Source organism: Mobula birostris, chromosome 29 (genome assembly GCF_030028105.1).
Source record: "Mobula birostris isolate sMobBir1 chromosome 29, sMobBir1.hap1, whole genome shotgun sequence".
NCBI lineage: Eukaryota > Metazoa > Chordata > Chondrichthyes > Myliobatiformes > Myliobatidae > Mobula > Mobula birostris.
Genome location: NC_092398.1, coordinates 17,955,934 through 17,973,205, shown reverse-complemented (window position 1 = coordinate 17,973,205; position 17,272 = coordinate 17,955,934). Strand labels below are relative to the sequence as shown.

The 17,272-nt window shown below is 44.1% G+C and overlaps 1 protein-coding gene across 2 annotated transcripts in view; it reads right to left on the bottom strand.

Annotated features, from left to right (window-relative positions):
* The window catches only part of LOC140190026 (scavenger receptor cysteine-rich domain-containing protein DMBT1-like), an 83,078-nt gene extending 68,435 nt beyond the window's left edge, over positions 1 to 14,643 (bottom strand). The window contains exons 1-3 of one of the 2 annotated variants that reach the window (XM_072246426.1): positions 14,558 to 14,643; positions 3,557 to 3,652; positions 2,183 to 2,218 (exon numbers count right to left, since the gene is read on the bottom strand). In XM_072246426.1, coding sequence (XP_072102527.1) covers positions 2,183 to 2,218; positions 3,557 to 3,584 — 64 coding nt within the window. In that variant the 5' untranslated portion in view covers positions 3,585 to 3,652; positions 14,558 to 14,643. Of the gene's footprint in view, positions 1 to 2,182; positions 2,219 to 3,556; positions 3,653 to 13,013; positions 13,214 to 14,557 lie in introns of those variants that run through there. The other variant, XM_072246425.1, reaches the window with a different exon arrangement.
* Between the last annotated feature and the right edge of the window lie 2,629 nt (positions 14,644 to 17,272).

The window sequence follows — 17,272 nt, the reverse complement described above, 5'->3', positions numbered from 1 at the left end:
GGAATCGTATCTAGAGGCAAAAGACTAGTTGTCCTTTGAGGTTGAGACACTGGAGGAGAGGAACCATGGACTGGCAAATAAATTGGACCTGGAGAGAGAGACCGGTCGACGATATGTATAAAGATAACAGGAGATAAATTAGCCCGTAGACCAAAGTAAATGAGTAGATGCTGAACTGTAGAGTTCGAATATGGTGAGGTACTAAAAAACACGATGGCACGTTAAAAACCAGGTGAGGTGTGGATATGAAAGGTAAACCGAATAAGAATAAATATGAACCTCAGCTTCAAGGGTCAATGTGACATCACCGTGTGATGGACAGAGGGACCAGATGCGATAGAGTCACCAGTCCGGACAACGGGGGGTTTTGGGGATGAGAAAGGCGAAGTATGAGGAAATGAAGCTGGTTGCAAATGCGCACTCGGAGAGTACGTTACCTAAAACTGGTATATATAGTGTTATTGGGTTGCGTGCAACGAAGGTGGTAAGGCACTCTCAGACCTGATATGAGATCTCGATTTTTCCTTTAGCTGCACAGGGCACATTTGATCATCTGAGCTCTTTCAATTGTTTGGCTGTTTCTTCTTGAACCAAATACTTGCAGTGGCATATGCTTCTGTTTATTTCTCCTGGGTCGTTCTCAAATTGACATTATATCAAAGGCGAATCCAACATGAGTGACGATCACATTTCTCATTCACCTTGCAGTTGCGTGCAGCAAATTTTGCCAGAAAGAGCGTTTTATGAAGTATTTGGTGTCCACCTTCTGTGGCATTAACAGAAGGCATTTCCTATAAATTTTCTGTTCCACACTTCAAAGTTATTCATCAAACGTATTAATTTGAAGGAAGCTGATGATAGAAAATTCATCTAATCTCCAATCATGAATTGAGAATAAGACTGAAACTGTAAATGCTAGGATTCTTAAGTAAGTAAAATTTCCTCCCCAAATAAAACGTATCCTGGAAAATGTATGTAATTTGCGCCCCTTTCGGACCCTCATTTGAACATTAAGATAGTTTATTCTGTTTTATTTTATCTTACTTCCAGTCCTGAGGAAGGATTTCTACTTACATCGTTAACTGAGTTTCTCTTTCAACAAAAGATTTTTTTTTCTTTTTGTGAGTTATGACGTATTTATGGATTTGTACCATCATAGATTAAAGTGGTCTAAGCGGTCTAAAGAGCAAGGTGGTGGCCACTCAGAAACAGTTATTATAAACTAGAAAACTCTTTTCGGTACTGATGGAAATATAACTTAATAAACTGCCTTTATTTCAACGATCGGAGGTGTCAATAAAAGCATTGAAGTAGAAATTTTGGAAGGACAGGCTTTGGACAGTTGATAAAAAAAATAACGGAGATGAAGCAACAACCAGCGAGAAAGGTGAAGAAAGGGTAAATGGCGGGGCGGGGGAGACATATGGAAACAGGGAAACAAAACAGAGAAACAAGCGAATGAGAATGAAAGCGGAAGGAAGAAAGGAAGGGTAGGGGCGGGACTGGAAGAATGAATTGAATATGGAAGGAAGCAATAAAGGGAAGGAAGTAGGTTAAGGAGGGTATAGTAAAAGGATCAGTGATGGAGGATGGGATTGCGTGAGGGAATAATGCATGAATGAGGAGCGGGAATGACGCAACGAATCAAGAGGCGCGTGGAAATGCAGGAAAGTGAAATCGGAAAAAGCGGACGCAGAAATGAAGGAAGGATAAATAGATTAGAAGATAGATATGCAGACAGAGATGGCAGATAGAGGGAAGAAGAAAAGACAGAAAGAAAGAAAGAAAGAAAGAGAAGGAAAGAAAGAAAGATAGAAAGAAAGAAAGAAGGGAGGAAGGAAGAAAAGATGAAAAGACAGAATTAAAGAAAGAAGGAAGGAAAGAAGAAATATAGGTAATGGTGTGGACGACTTTATGAACAACCGTTGATATAACATACTCACATTCAGGAAGATTTAATTTCATTTGTTCACGGAAACCGTATGTGTGAAAACTCTGAGCTAAATTATTGGGGAAGTACTCATCTTTAGAAGTAGTAGTGCACCCTTGTTTTATAGTTTTCTGCAAAATGTTCCCTTCCCAGTACCAAAGCTGGATGCACTTTGCTTTGAAAATGTGCCTTTGATCTTATGTGCAAGTATAATATATTTACAAATATTTCGTAATGTTGCTGAAGACAAACCTGCAGATGTCAATCCTTTGTCCACACTGAGAGCAGCTGCAGGAAATGAAATTGAACAATTATTAACGTATTGGAGGTTACTTTTATACATAACTTAATATCTGCCATTAGAGGATAAGGAACAAATTCTGGGTAGGGAGGACGGAGATAATGCTCATGTATGATGAACTGATTACAGAAAACCGGAATCAGAATCGAAATCCGTTTGGCGACGTGCAGTTCATTGCTGTGCAGCGGCAGTACCCTGCAAAGACATAAACGTCTATGTATTCATAATAAACAAATAAATAAAATTAAATGCAGCGAAAACGATTAATAATTTTCTAGACCCATGCTGCCAATTACAAAGGTAAAAGAACATACACGCACAGTGGGTGACATAACCCCGCCCTATCTCCACACCACCTGTGTCCATTAGCCATCACTTGACTTTCACTGCCAACCCTTCCTCGCCCTCAGCTCTTTATATTGGCTAGCCTTTCTAACCCTCACTCTCTATGCGGGTTCATGACGTTAAACGTCAACTGTTCTGATGCCTCCGCAGCTGCGGCCCAAAACAATGGCACTGTATTTTTGTTTGTAATGCATATGTTACGTAGTTACTACCCTCACTCTAGTACAGATAAGATGTTTTGAAAGATTTTTTTTTTTTTGTGGAGACTGAATGTTGGGCCAAGACATTTGAAATCATCCATTTAAATATTTCAAGTTACGAATTAAAAATGCGAAAGGAACTCGGCAGTTCAAGCACCATCTATGGAGCGGAATAAACAGCCGACGGTTCGAGCACAGTCCCTTCGTAGACTCTACAGTACATGGATGTTGTCTGAATGCTGAGTTGTTCCAGTATTCTGTGTATGTTACTCCGTAGCTCGCATACTATACAACTTTTAGAAGCAGTCTTGCATTAACAGAGAGAACATACAATAAATGAGCCATCGCGCAGTAATATCGTTCTATCTCTGGTGGTAGACTGCCTCTCCCATGATGAACTATTTTCCCGGAAACACTCAGAATTGAACGGTACGGTAGCCTTGCAGTTTGAGTAACTGGGTTCAATTTATGCCGCTCTCTGTAAGGAGTTTGCCCGTTCTCCCGAGACCACGTGATTCTGGGAGCTCCTGTTTCCCCCCTCATTCCATAGATGTACTAGTAGTAAATTAATCCGGGTGTTCCGGTTTCCTCCCACATCCCAAAAAAAACATACAGGTTAGTAGGATAATTGGCCACATGGACGTAATTGGACGTCGTAGGCCGGAAAATGTCTGTTGCCATGTTGTATCTCCAAATAAAGACACCTCTGTGTGACTCCCAAAAAATCGGCATATTTACCACAGGTATATCCTTGATGATTTTTATTATAATTATACACACCAAACGTCAGCAACACCATCCATATCATCTTCGAATGACCTCGCCTAGTGCACAGCGATGAAAAAGGGCCGTTCCTTTCTGGTGGCGGTTTGCAATCTGAAAAAGAGAGCATAATGTAACGCAGAGGTGCTGCGGTTCTGCTCAGTATTTTGCCGGCTTAGTTTTGAATAAAGAGATCAACATTCACCGAGTAACTCCATCGCACGAATCCAGTCAAATATATCTGTGAACAAAGATATCCAGGCACGAAACCTAAGGTTGTTTGTGGGTAGGGGGGAATTTTCTAAACGTTCCTGCTAAAGTAAAAGGCAAAGCAGATGGGAGCTGGAAAACATGAATATCAAGGGATAATAGAACTCTCGTCAAGACAAAGAAAGCTCCAGGTCAGATACCGGCAGTTAGGATCAAAAGTATCACTACAGTTATGCAGAGAATACTCAGGAAGGAACTAGGAGGACCGGAGACGGGCACTCTAGAGCTCTCGCAGAGAATTTTGAGAAGGAACCTAATAAAACAATTCAAGTTTGTCGAGCCTCTTTTTGTAGTACATGACCTCTAAACCAGACAATATTACGGTATACCTCATATGCTCCCCACCCCGCCTCCCCAAGCCTCAACATCCTTCCTGTAACAGAGAAAGTAGAGTTCAAAGCAATGCTTCAGATGCGACGTCAATGGAGTTTTATAAACATACAATTACTGACCCTTAAACCTAATGTTTAACTAATAAATTAAATCACACCATGCTTGTGTCCACAATGCACTTGTCGGAATTAAATTATATCTACCAACATTTTCGTAGACATTTTCGGCCGTAAGTGCAGGTTCTCCTCTGGTCCTACGCAAGCATCTTCGCTATCTACAATACACCACTGTTCGTGCAATCTTCAAACTTCAACCAATATTTTCTACATTCAGATCAAAGACGTTATATGCATATATTGGGATGGTTGGAGACAGATCAATTTAGCAAGATAAAATTCCCCTGCGAAAAGCCACGGTAGTATTTCCTGGCCAGCTTCTGCCTTTCTAAATATACTTCTTCCAATTGAAGTTGACAGAAAGGCCGCAGGCAATCCGTGCTCAGGCCGCGGATATTTACCCTGATGACATATCGCTGCACTGCTAGATCCAGTTGAGACCAAATTATCAGCTTCTTTCATGACACAACATTGGTTGGTCTCATCAACAACTATGATGGTTTGGTGTACGGCGAGGAGGAAGAGCGGATGGTAGAATGGTGCATGCACAACAACTTAAGTCTCAGCATGCACAAGACCAAAGAATTCAATGTGGATCTAAGGAAGGTAGAGGCTCTTCACTCCTCACTGCACATACACGGCACCTCTGTGGAGTGAGTTAATAGCACCAGGTTTTTGTGACAGCACATAATGGACGATCTCACCTAGAGAGAGTGAGGCAAGTGCGAACAACATGCCCCACCCCAACTCCTCCTATTTTAAGAAATCTTCACAGGAGCACCATACAGAGTGTCTTGAACAACTGCATTGTTATCTCGTACGGTAGCTACAAGGCATCTGAACGAAAGTCCGACAAAGGATTGCGAGAACTTCCGAGAGGATCATCGGGGTCCTACTTCCATTCTTCAGAGTATTTTTCAGGAAGGCTACGTACGCAGAGCCCTGAGCATTGACAGTGATTCCCAACCCCCCCCCCAACCCACGTCATTCCAACCATCTCCTACCGTCGGGCAGGACATAACGTGACATTAGGACAAGAACAATTAAGATGGAAAACAGCTTCCTCCCCAGGCCATAAGACTACTGATCTCCCTACCATCACACACACCTCATCACTTATGAAGATCCAGGAACGTTATACTGTTTATTTATTAACTTGTATCGTACGTGTATTATTTGTTAGTTTATTTGTGGTTATGTTCCTTTATGTATTATGTATGAGATATATGTACTGTGTTGTTCACTTTGTTCTGGCGGAAAGTTGTCTGGTTTGGCGGTAAAGATATGTTCAATGGAATAACAAAAGCTTGACCACACGGTTGAACTTGAAAAACTGTTCCGTCGGGTAGACTTCAAAATCCCCCTTAGTAGTGAAGTAATGCCGTGCTTTGGAGTGAAGGTAGAATCGATTAGAGATAAAGGTGGTAAGATGTGCCTGGAAGCTGTGGAAGTGAGCGAGGTACTCAATGAATACTTATCTTCGGTATTCACCAATGAGAGGGAACTCGATGACGGTCAGGACAATATGTGCGATGTTCTGGAGCATGTTGATATTAAGGGAGAGGAGGTGTTGGAGTTGTTAAAACACATTAGGGCCGATAAGTCCGCGGAGACTGACGGAATATCCCCAGGCTGCTCCACGAGGCGAGCGAAGAGATTGCTGAGCCTCTGGCTAGTATCTTCATCTCCGGAGGACTGGAGGGAGGCGAATGGTGACCCTTTGTTCAAAAAAGGTAGTAGGGATAGTCCGGGTAATTATAAACCAGTGAGTCTTACGTCTGTGGTGGGAAAACTGATGGAAAAGATTCTTAGAGATAGGATCTATGGGCATTTAGAGAATCATGGTCTGATCAGGGACAGTCAGCATGGCTTTGTGAAGGGCAGATCGTGTCTAACAAGCCTGATAGAGTTCTTTTAAGGAGGTGACCAGGTATATAGATGACGCTAGTGCAGTGGATCTGATCTACATGGATTTTAGTAAGGTATTTGACAAGATTCCACACGATAGGCTTATTCAGAAAATCAGAGGGCATGGGATCCAGGGATGTTTGGCCAGGCGGATTTAGAATTGGCTTGCCTGCAGAAGGCAGAGGGTGGTGGTGGAGGGAGTACATTCCGATTGGACGGTTGTGACTAGTGGTGTCCCACAAGGATCTGTTCTGGGACCTCTACTTTTCGTGATTTTTATTAACGACCTGGATGTGGGGGTCGAAGGGTGGATTAGCAAGTTTTCAGACGACACAAAGGTTGCTGGTGTTATAAATAGTGTAGAGGATTGTCGAAGATACTTTATACTTTACTCTTTATACTTTATTAACGCCAAACAATTGATACTACAACGTACAATCATCACAGCGATATTTGATACTTCGCTTCCCGCTCCCTGGATTACAAATATCAGTATTAAAAATAGTAAAAATTAGTAAATATTAAAAATTTAAATTATAAATAATAAATAGAAAATAGAAAAATGGAAAGTAAGGTAATGTAAAAAAAAACGAGAGACAGGTCCGGATATTTGAAGGGTACGGCCCAGATCCGGGTCAGGATCCGTTCAGCAGCCTTATCACAGTTGGAAAGAAGCTGTTTCCAAATCTGGCCGTACAAGTCTTCAAGCTCCTGAACCTTGTCCCGGGAGGGAAGAGGGGCGAAAAGTGTGTTGGCTGAGTGGGTCGTTTCCTTGATTATCCTGGCAGCACTGCTCCGACAGCGTGCGGTGTAAAGTGAGTCCGAGGACGGAAGATTGGTTTGTGTGATGTGCTGCGCCGTGTTCACAATCTTCTGAAGCTTCTTTCGGTTTGGAGAGGACAACATCCATACCAGGTTGTGATTGCCCTAGAAGAATGATTTCTATGGTGCATCTATAAAAATTAGTGAGAGTTTTAGGGGACAGGCCAAATTTCTTTAGTTTTCTCAGGAAGTAAAGGCGCTGGTGGGCCTTCTTGGCAGTGAACTCTGTTTGGTTGGACCAAGTCAGGTCATTTGTGATATTGACCCCGAGGAACTTAAAGCTTTTGACCTGTTCCACTTGCGCACCATCGATGGAAATTGGGTCGTGCGGTCCACTACTCCTTCTGAAGTCAACAACCAATTCCTTCGTCTTGCTGACGTTGAGGGATAAGTTATTGTCTTCGCACCATGCCACCAGGTTCTTAATTTCCTCTCTGTACTCAATCTCATCATTACCCGAGATACGGCCTACAATTGTTGTGTCATCAGCAAACTTATATATTGCGTTTGATAGAAACTTGGCTACACAATCGTGGGTGTACAGTGAGCACAGCAGGGGGCTGAGTACACAGACTTGTGGGGCACCGATGCTCAGAGTGATTGTGAAGGAGAACTTATCCCCTATTTGTACAGCCTGGGTCCTGTCTGTGAGGAAGTTGAAGATCCAGCTGCAGATCTGAGTGCTCAGGCCCAGGTTCTGGAGCTTGGGAATCAGTTTATTTGGAATGATGGTATTAAAGGCAGAGCTGCAGTCAATTGTAGATTGCAGAGAGACATTGATAGGATGCAAAAGTGGGCTGAGAAGTGGAAGATGGAGTTCAACCCGGAGAAGTATGAGGTGGTACACTTTGGAAGGACAAACTCCAAGGCAGAGTATAAAGTAAATGGCAGGATACTTGGTAGTGTGGAGGAGCAGAGGGATCTGGGGGTACATGTCCACAGATCCCTGAGAGTTGCCTCACAGGTAGATAGGATAGTTAAGAAAGCTTCTGGGGTGTTAGCTTTCATAAGTCGAGGAATAGAGTTTAAGCGTCGCGAGGTAATGATGCAGATCTATAAAACTCTGGTTAGGCCACGCTTGAAGTACTGTGTCCAGTTCTGGTCGCCTCACTATATGAAGGATGTGGAAGCATTGGAAAGGGTACAGAGAAGATTTCCCAGGATGCCTCCTGGTGTAGAGAGTATGGATTATGATCAGAGATTAAGGGAGCTAAGGCTTTACTCTTTGGAGAGAAGGAGAATGAGTGTAGACATGATAGAGGTGTACAAGGTATTAAGAGGAATAGATAGAGTGGATAGCCAGCTCCTCTTCCCCAGGGCACCATTGCTCAATACAAGAGGACATGGCTTTAAGGTAAGGGGTGAAAAGTTCAAGAGGGATATTAGAGGAAGGTTTTTTACTCAGAGTGGTTGGTGCGTGGAATAAACTGCCTGAGTCAGTGGTGGAGGCAGATACACTAGTGAAATTTAAGAGACTACTAGACAGGTATATGGAGGAATTTAAGGTGGGGGTTATATGGGAGGCAGGATTTGAGCGTCGGCACAACATTGTGGGCCAAAGGGCCTGTACTGTGCTGTACTATTCTATGTTTATGTTTTCGTCTCGATAACTCTCTGATTTATTTTTTTTTCTTGCTGTCGTCTTACTGGAAAACTAACAGTCATCTCATGCTTAAGCAGAAGTAGCCGGAGAAATATAGGAAGAAGATGGTAACCACTCAGGGCTAGGATTCGTCAGGAGTCGCTGGAGAGCTGAAGTAATATAACTGTTGTCCCTGTCTTTCCCTTAAGAAGGATTATAAATTGCGTTCGTATTTACGTTTCACGAGGTAATTTTAATGCTTGAATACGTGAAGATCATAAGAAAAGTGAAGTAAAGCACTATCGTTAATACACTACAAAGGCAATGCCAAGCAAAGCATTTCGGCTGGTAACAATACAGTAAGTCCATAGTGCAATCGATTAATTGCACATCAACCTTCGAATTACATTGCGACAGAAAAAGCTTGGCAAGCATTTTAAAGGCATATACAAAACATTAAGATTCTCCGATAAGTAGCGATGGAGGTGGACATGTAACCTAGAAAAGAAGTGCAAAATGGGCGGGTGTTTAGGTTTGGAATTCTCTGTTTTAATGAAAGGTGGGCGTAGATTCAACAGGGAATCAAGAGATATAACAAATGTTTCAAAGGAGAAAGTAAGAAGGAGACCAAAGTCTGGAAATAAAATTTGGAGTGTGCTCCTCTGTGTCTTATCATCCCACCATGTATCATTATAAAAACTGAAGAGCGAGCTGAGTCATCGATTATCCAAAAAACTAATGGCGAAATCCACTTTGCCTTGTTTGTTTTGAAGACGCCACTATCGATCTTAGTAAACATCAAGGACTGTGAGCTGACAGTAACTGGAACGGTGAGAAGGCGCCCACAACTAGCACCCCCCCCCCCCATCACATTATTTCTGAGAAATGTCAGTGTTTCCACTCCTATTTCTAGTCTGTTTACTAAGGACACTGCTGGGTGACGTTAATGCTGTGAAAGCTCGAAAGAATAATCATTCACTAAATATGCTGATATTTAAGGGCCCAAGTGGGGCTTACGAAAATGATCCTAGTAATGAAAGGATTAACGTATGAGGAGAGTTTGATGTTTCAGGGACTGCACTCGCTGGAGTTCATAAATATGAGTGGCAATCTCTTTGAAACCTACCGACCATTGAAAGGGATAGATAGGGTGACCATGGCGAAGATGCTTCCTATAGTGAGGGGGTCTAGGATCAGAGAGCGCAGCCTTAGAATAGAACAACGTCCCTTTAGAACAGAGATGAGAAGGAATTTATCTCGCAGGGGATGAAAAGTCTGTGACGTTTGTTGCCACAGAAGTCTGTAGAAGCCAAATTATTGGGTCTATTTAAACCAAAGATAAATCGGTTTTTTGATTAGTTAATCCGTCAAAGGATATGGGGAGAAGGCAGGGGAATGTGGTTAGGAGAGATAATAAATCAACCATGGTGGAATGGCGGAACAATCTCAATGGGCCGAATTGCTTTATTCTACTCTTAGACTACAGAACATGCAATTTTGCGGAACAGGATCAGGCCTTTCTGTCCATAATGTTCTGTCGAAATAATTGAATTATTAAACAAATTCCCAACTAATCTAATCCCTTCGGCTTTGATAGGCACATGACTATGCAGTAAATGGCGGTATATACTACCATTTACATCACAGCCATATATATGCTTACCTAAGAACCTCTTGAGTGCTTCTGTCGTATTTGCCGCCAGGGCCATCATAGGCAGCGCATTCTAGATGCCCGCCACTCTCTTTGTGCAATAGAAACTTGTCCCGCAAGTTGTAATTCGAATTTACCCCTTTAACTCTCAATGTATGCCCTCTAGAATTAGATATGTCAACCTAGGAAAAAGATACCGGCCATCTTCTCTACCTCTCTTATCATTTTAAAAATCCCTGCCACGACTCAACTCAGCCTCGGACGCTCCGGAGAAACAACACAAGTTTGTCTAAACTATCTTTGTCCTCATGCCCTCTCATCCAGGCACTATCCTAATGAACGTCTTCTGCACACTCTCCAAAGCGTGCCCACACTTCCTCCAATGAGGTGACTAAATCTGAATGCAATTCTCCAACCGCGGCCTGAGTAGAGTTTTACAAACTTCCTGACTGTTCAGCTTAATGCCTTACCTAATAAAGGCGAGCATACCGTACCCTTATTTACCCTCTTCGCATGTGTTAATTGAGGTACGGCCCTGCATCTATAAAAGGCAAGCTGGATAATAACGTGCTGCTAAGTTCAGTGCCGGTGCTACTGCAATGTTGCATTCAGTTTTGGTCGCCCTGTTATAGGAAGAATGTCGAGACACTGGCCGGTGTGCAGAGGCGGTTCACCAGGATGTGTCATGGTCCGGTCCGTGAAGTCCGTATTCCGGTTTACGATCCGGTCCAGCGATCCTTGATCCAGGTTTTCCTGCCTACCTTGTTTCTGTTCCTATTAAGCACTAATTAAGGCAGCTGATGCCTGTTGGGGCTGGCTTCATAAGTACCTCCAGAGACCAGGGCGTGGCTGCTGTATTGTTCTTGTCCTTGTTCCTTCTATCCCTTGCTCTGCCTTCTGTTTCCTCGCCTGAAGCCCTGCCCTGCCCTGCCTTGTCTTGCCGGTAACTCTCGCCTCATCTCGCCTGCAGTCTTGTCCTGGAGCCACCCTGTACCTAGCTCCCTTCCTGTTCCTTGCCTCCGCCCAGGTAAGCCAGGCCGTCTTGCCGTTACCTGGGGTTGGTTCTGTCCCTTCCTGTCCCTTGCCACTGTCGGGTAGTGATCCGCGCACTGCCCAGAAGGAGTCTGCCAAGCCTCGCCTCAAGTCTCCTGCCTCCTAGCCTCCAACCTCGCTCGCCTCAAGTCTGCTGCCTCCAGCCTCCAGCCTCACCTCGCCTTGTGTCCTGCCTCCAGCCTCCAGCCTCGCCTCGTCTCCTGCCTCCAGCCTCCAACCTCGCCTCGCCTCGTCTCCTACCTCCAGACCCCAGCCTCGCCTCGCCTCGTCTCAAGCCTCCAGCCTCCTGCCAAGCCTCAAGCCTGAAGACTCCATCCTCTAGCCTCTAGCCTCTTGCCAAGCCAAGCCAAGTCTCTAGCCTCCAGCCTCTTGCCAAGCCAAGTCTCTAGCCTCTAGCCTCTTGCCAAGCCAAGCCAAGTCTCTAGCCTGTAGCCTCAAGCCTGAAGACTCCAGCCTCCTGCCTCCTGCCAAGCCAAGTCTCTAGTCTCTAGCCTCTAGCCTCAAGCCTGAAGATCCCAGCCTAGTCCTGCCTGCCTGCCAAGCCTTGTCCTTGCCTAGTTCTGGCGTCCGAGCCAGAGGCAAGACCCAGGTACCGGGTCCTTGTCCAGTCTCCGGCTGGGAGTCCAAGCCCGGGCTCCTACCTCTCTTGTCCAGTCCTGTTCCAGGTTCCTGGTTTTCCTGTCCATGTCCTTGCCATCGCCCTGTATCCTAGTCCTGTCCCTAGTACTTCAGTGTCTGCGTCTTGCACTTGGGTCCGTTCCCAGCCACCGCTGGATGACAGGATATTGCCTCGCTTCGAAGGTGTGATCTACAAAGAGTGGTTGGAAAAGCCTGGGTTGTTTCCTCTGGAATGGTGATGTCTGGAGGAAAACTTGATAGAAGTTTATGAGATTATCAGGAACATAAAAGGGTAGATGGGCAGATATTTTCCCCAAAGTACAACCATAAGGTTTTAGAGGACATGCTTTGAAGGTGAGGGGGCCGTTGTGCAAAAGAGATACAAAGAGCAAGTATTTTACACAGATAACGGTAGATTCTTGAAATGGGATATAAGAGGGAGTGAAGGAAACGGGTACCATGGAGGGGTTGTAGAGTCTGTTAGATAGACGCAGACATAAAGAAAGACTGGAGGAATATTTATTATGTACAGACAGAGGAAACTGATTTAATTCGCGTCATTTTCGCCGCACACATTACGGAGTGAGCGGGCTTGCCACTGGTACTATATAATATTTTATTATGACATAGCGGTCAACCTGGACATCTTGGCTGGGCTTCATAAAATTCCCATCATCCTGAATATGCTCTCTCTCTCTCTCTCTCTCTCTCTCTCTCTCTCTCTCTCACACACACACACACACACACACACACACACACACACACACGTGCGCGCGCGCACGTCCCCCCTGAAAAAAAAGTCTTTCAAGCAATTGCCCGTTTATTCTCCTCCGATTCCTGAGACACCACCCGCGCAGTGGATAATCCAACTGCTAAGCTTTAACTCAGCAGTTCGTCTCTGGTGCCTCGCGAGAAAATCAAATGATAAACCGCTATCTCGTGTAAACAGCACAGAGACACGGTCCAAAGGGGCAGTAATAAAAAAAAGTAACCGTTCAATATGAACATGAATGTCAATATGAGCCACTGCATTCACCACATCATTCTTTGCATTTTCCGGCAATCAACGCTGACCCGATCTTGCAGCTGCCTTAAAAAGGATAGAGATCCTCTCGTCCTTACCTACTACCCCATGAGTCTCGGAATCCAATGCATCATTCTCCGCAACTATATCCATGTTCAGCCGGATTCTCGCACCAAATACATCTTTACGTTCCCCACTCCTCCGTGATAGCCTTGTCAATTCGTCCTTCTCACGAACCTCCCTGGCAGATATCCCTGCAAGCCACAGAAATGCTGCACTTGCTATTCACTTTCCTCTCTTACTTACATTCAGAGCCCCAAACTGTCTTTCCAGGTGAGGCAACGCTTCTTCTGCTAATCGGTTGGGGTCGTCTATTGCATCTGGTGTTCCCAGTGCGGTCTCCTCTACATTGGTGAGACCCGACGTTAATGGTGGGACTACTTTGGCGAGCACCTCCGCTCCATCCAGCAAAAGCGGAATTTCCCAATGGCTAACATTTTATTTCCTATCCCCAATCCTGTTACGACATGTCGGTCCATACCTCCTTTTTACCTCGATGAGGCCACTCTTAGGGTGGAGGATCAACACTTCATATTCTATCTAGGTAGCCTCCGACCTGATGGTATGAACATCGATTTTACCTTCCGGTAACTCTTTCCTCCCCCATCCACCTTCCATTATTCCCCGCTCTATCCTCTTACCTCTTCTCTCACCTGTCTATCACCTCATCCTGGAAACCCTCTTTCTTCCATTTCTCCGATGATCCACTCTCCTCTCTTAGCATATTCCTTCTTCTCTATTCCTATACCTTTGCTACCCATATAGCTTCGGCAATCACCTTCTAGATAGTCTTAATTCTCTCCCCTCCACCACCTTTATTATTCTGGAGCCTTCCTCCTTCATTTTCAGTGCTGAAGAAAGGTCTCAGCTAAACGTTAACTCTCTATTCATTTCCATAGCTGCTGCTGATCTTACGTTTGTGTTCTTCTGGATTTTCAGCATCTGCAGATTCTCCTGTATTTGCGACCATATTGAATACTTTGCATAAGTAAAAGTGAATTCGGCGTAAAGGATGTGTTTCCCCCACATTTGCGGATATATTCGACACTGCAAAATGCTTATTAAATATGTACACTTTACAAGGGTAATACAGAAGTTTTAATAAACAATGTACGGAGGTGTTTTCAAATCTCTTACTAACTCTTCCTTCAGTTAGCCCTGACGAAGGGTCTCGGCCTGAAACGTCGACACTACCTCTTACTAGAGATGCTGCCTGGCCTGCTGCGTTCACCAGCAACTTTGATTGGTGTTGCACGGAGGTGTTCATTTAATTGCAGAAAATGTTTCGATGTTTCAGCAGTAGCCCTATTTATGCAATACATTTTTTCATGGATGCTACGTCATCCTAAAATACTGTAAAATACTGTTTCTGTTATTAGTAACTCGTATTATGAACTATTCGCGCTGAATTTCTCTGAAAGGCGTGTTATATTCAAATGTTTGAATTCAGCCGCGACCTAGTAGTTAGTGGGATTAAACCAACACTTTTTTGGTGTTTTTCTAGGAAAAATGAATCTTTATTCTATAAGTAGTTACGTTCACGCATTTAACTGCAAGTGGATACTGCCTATAAGAAACTCACCTGCACTGTCACCTTCTTCTGGCAACGAGCGACTTTGCCAAAGCGTCCGTCATCCGAAAATGATCGCACACAATTGTATAAATTAGTATCAGTATCAATTAAAGAACTACGATTGAATTACTTTCAAAATAATAACAGAAAAGAAATGCTGAAAGTTACTAACCCTTAAGTAACAGATTTCAGAGGCCGTTTCAAAATGACGCTATGTAAACAGAGCTGCGCTGTTCAAAGTGGGCGGCTCTGTGCTTTGTGAATCCCAGGAGGAACCCGGATGCTGGTAACTCGGAACTGATATCAATAGGAACCGAAATAAAACCCGCTGATATATATATATATTGGATCAATGCATACATGCAGACATTCATTGATACATAGATGCATCTGTATATCTCTATTTATCTCTATATCTATATATAAATATATCAAATACCCTATCCACCTCTGTCTATATCTGCAACTATTCTATATCATGTTCTTTGCTTTGCCAGCCTTCTAAGCTATCCATAACGCATATGCATAAATGTGTACATATATTTTCATCTATATATACATATACACTATATATATAAGCAAGTTTCTCTCCTTCTCTCTCAATCTGCCTATCTCTCCAGATCATGGGTTCCCAACCTGGGATCGAACGATCTATCTATTAATGGTAACGCTTCATAACGTAAAAAATATTGAAAGCCCCTGATCTGGATAGATAGATAAGCAGATAGACAGTCAGACCTCCTGCCAAAAGAAGACACTTCATCCCAGCGACCACTGCCCTCTGCCTTCTCTTTCACCACTCACCCCACCTTTCACCATAATTCTCCACCAGATAATCTACACACGGGATTCACTTTCCTGTTCTGCTTATTCCTGTAAAAGGACCTCGTTTCCCCAAAGGGAGAAGAAAAGGATGTTTGAATCTTTTAAGGCAGAGAAAGTTGATGAACAAAGAGAGGAATTCGGTTGGTGATTAGCAAGCGTGAGCTATTCTGGTTGCGCACTTTTCAATGTAAGCGGGGGAACGGTTTCCAACTTCGTATGCAACTTCCAAAGTACACATAACTGTACCCTCGGTGCTTGAAGTAAAGGACTTTAATCAGTCCTGTGTGATAGTGCTGTTTATTGACCACAAAACGACGGCTGAAAAAGTAAACAGCGGCGCGCTCTGAAGAGGCTAAACCCATGCCTGGCCCCATTTCGACCTTCATGACGATGAGTTGCAGAGCAGAGTAATGTTTAAGAGGTAACTTGAGCAATGCTCTAATTGAGCGTCAGCAGATCCAGTTAAGAAAGGAAGCAGGGTGTAGTTGGGAGTAATGGTGTGACTGATTCACGAATCGAATAATAACTCTTAAACCTGGCCACTGCCTTTCCTCTCGACCTCCATACGTGAAGGAAGCGTACACCACACGCCCCTTATTGGTCATCGAATCAAACAGGATCTGTCTTTTTGAAATGCCGATATATTGACATCCGATTCCAAGTGTCTATCACACGTTTTCTCCCCTTTCCTGCTTTATTCTCTTCACTCAATACTCCTTTATGTCTCTCTACCTTATCCTCACACAGGGCTAAATTGTGGCTAAATTGGAGTACTGCGTGCAGCTTTGGTCACCTACCTACAGAAAGGATGTAAGAAAGATTTCAAGAGTACCGAAAACTATTTCAATCTCTGGCGACATTTAATTGAGGTATACAAAATTGGGATGGCGGTATGGAGATGCGTTTCCACCAAAGGAGGTGGAAGATGCCCCTTCCCTCCACAAGCTTGCAGGCCGCCATTGGGCAAGATGTATCACCTGCTTAGCCACTCGATCACGGTCACTTGAAGCAATGGGAACAGGTGGATGGTGGCTCGAGCAGCTGGTGTATTTCACAAGTTCTTGTTATGCGACCACTGAAAACAGGCAGACAATCTCTGAAGAGTATTGATAATGGATAGAGTCAACCGTCTTGCCAAGAGAATGCCCAGAAGAAAGCAAAGGCAAACCAGATCCATGATCGCCTACGCCATACGACACGGAAATAATGATAATGATGGTGCAAAGTTATGGAGGATATAGATAGGGAAAATGCGAGCAGTCTTTTTCCAAAGAGGTTGGGTTAGAATACAAATACAGGTAATGAGTTATGGACAAAATGCTTAAGGGAAACATGAGGGGAATCTCCTTCACTTAGACAGTGAAAGTGAAAGTGTGGAAGTGTGGAACGAGCTGGCAGTGTAAGTAAACACAAACACAACCTACCAGCCTTCTCCTTCCCACCCTCCCCGCACCTTCTATATAGGGCCTCTGCCCCTTCCCCCTACAGTCCTGACGAAGGGTTCCGGGCCGAAACGTCGACTCATCGTATCCACGGATGCTGCCCGACCTGCTGAGTTCCTCCAGCGTGTTGTGAGTATTGCACTGGGAGTGTAAGTGTTGGATTCCATCACTGGCTGCATCAACTTCTCTGTGGACACTCCAATATCATTAAGGACTGTTCACCGCTTCACTAAAAACAAACCATGGGTCGCCAGTGATCTAAAGGCTCTTCTCAAACGCCTTTGGATCAAGGGACAGGGAGGATCTGAATTGTGCAGCGGGAACTAAAGGAGAAGATCAAAGTGGCTACAGAGGAATACAAGAGAGAGATGGAGAACACGGCTGGGCAGAATAGCACGCGGGAGGTGTGGAAAGGCATGAAAAACATCATTGGGTTCGGTCAGCCCAGCGTAGAGCC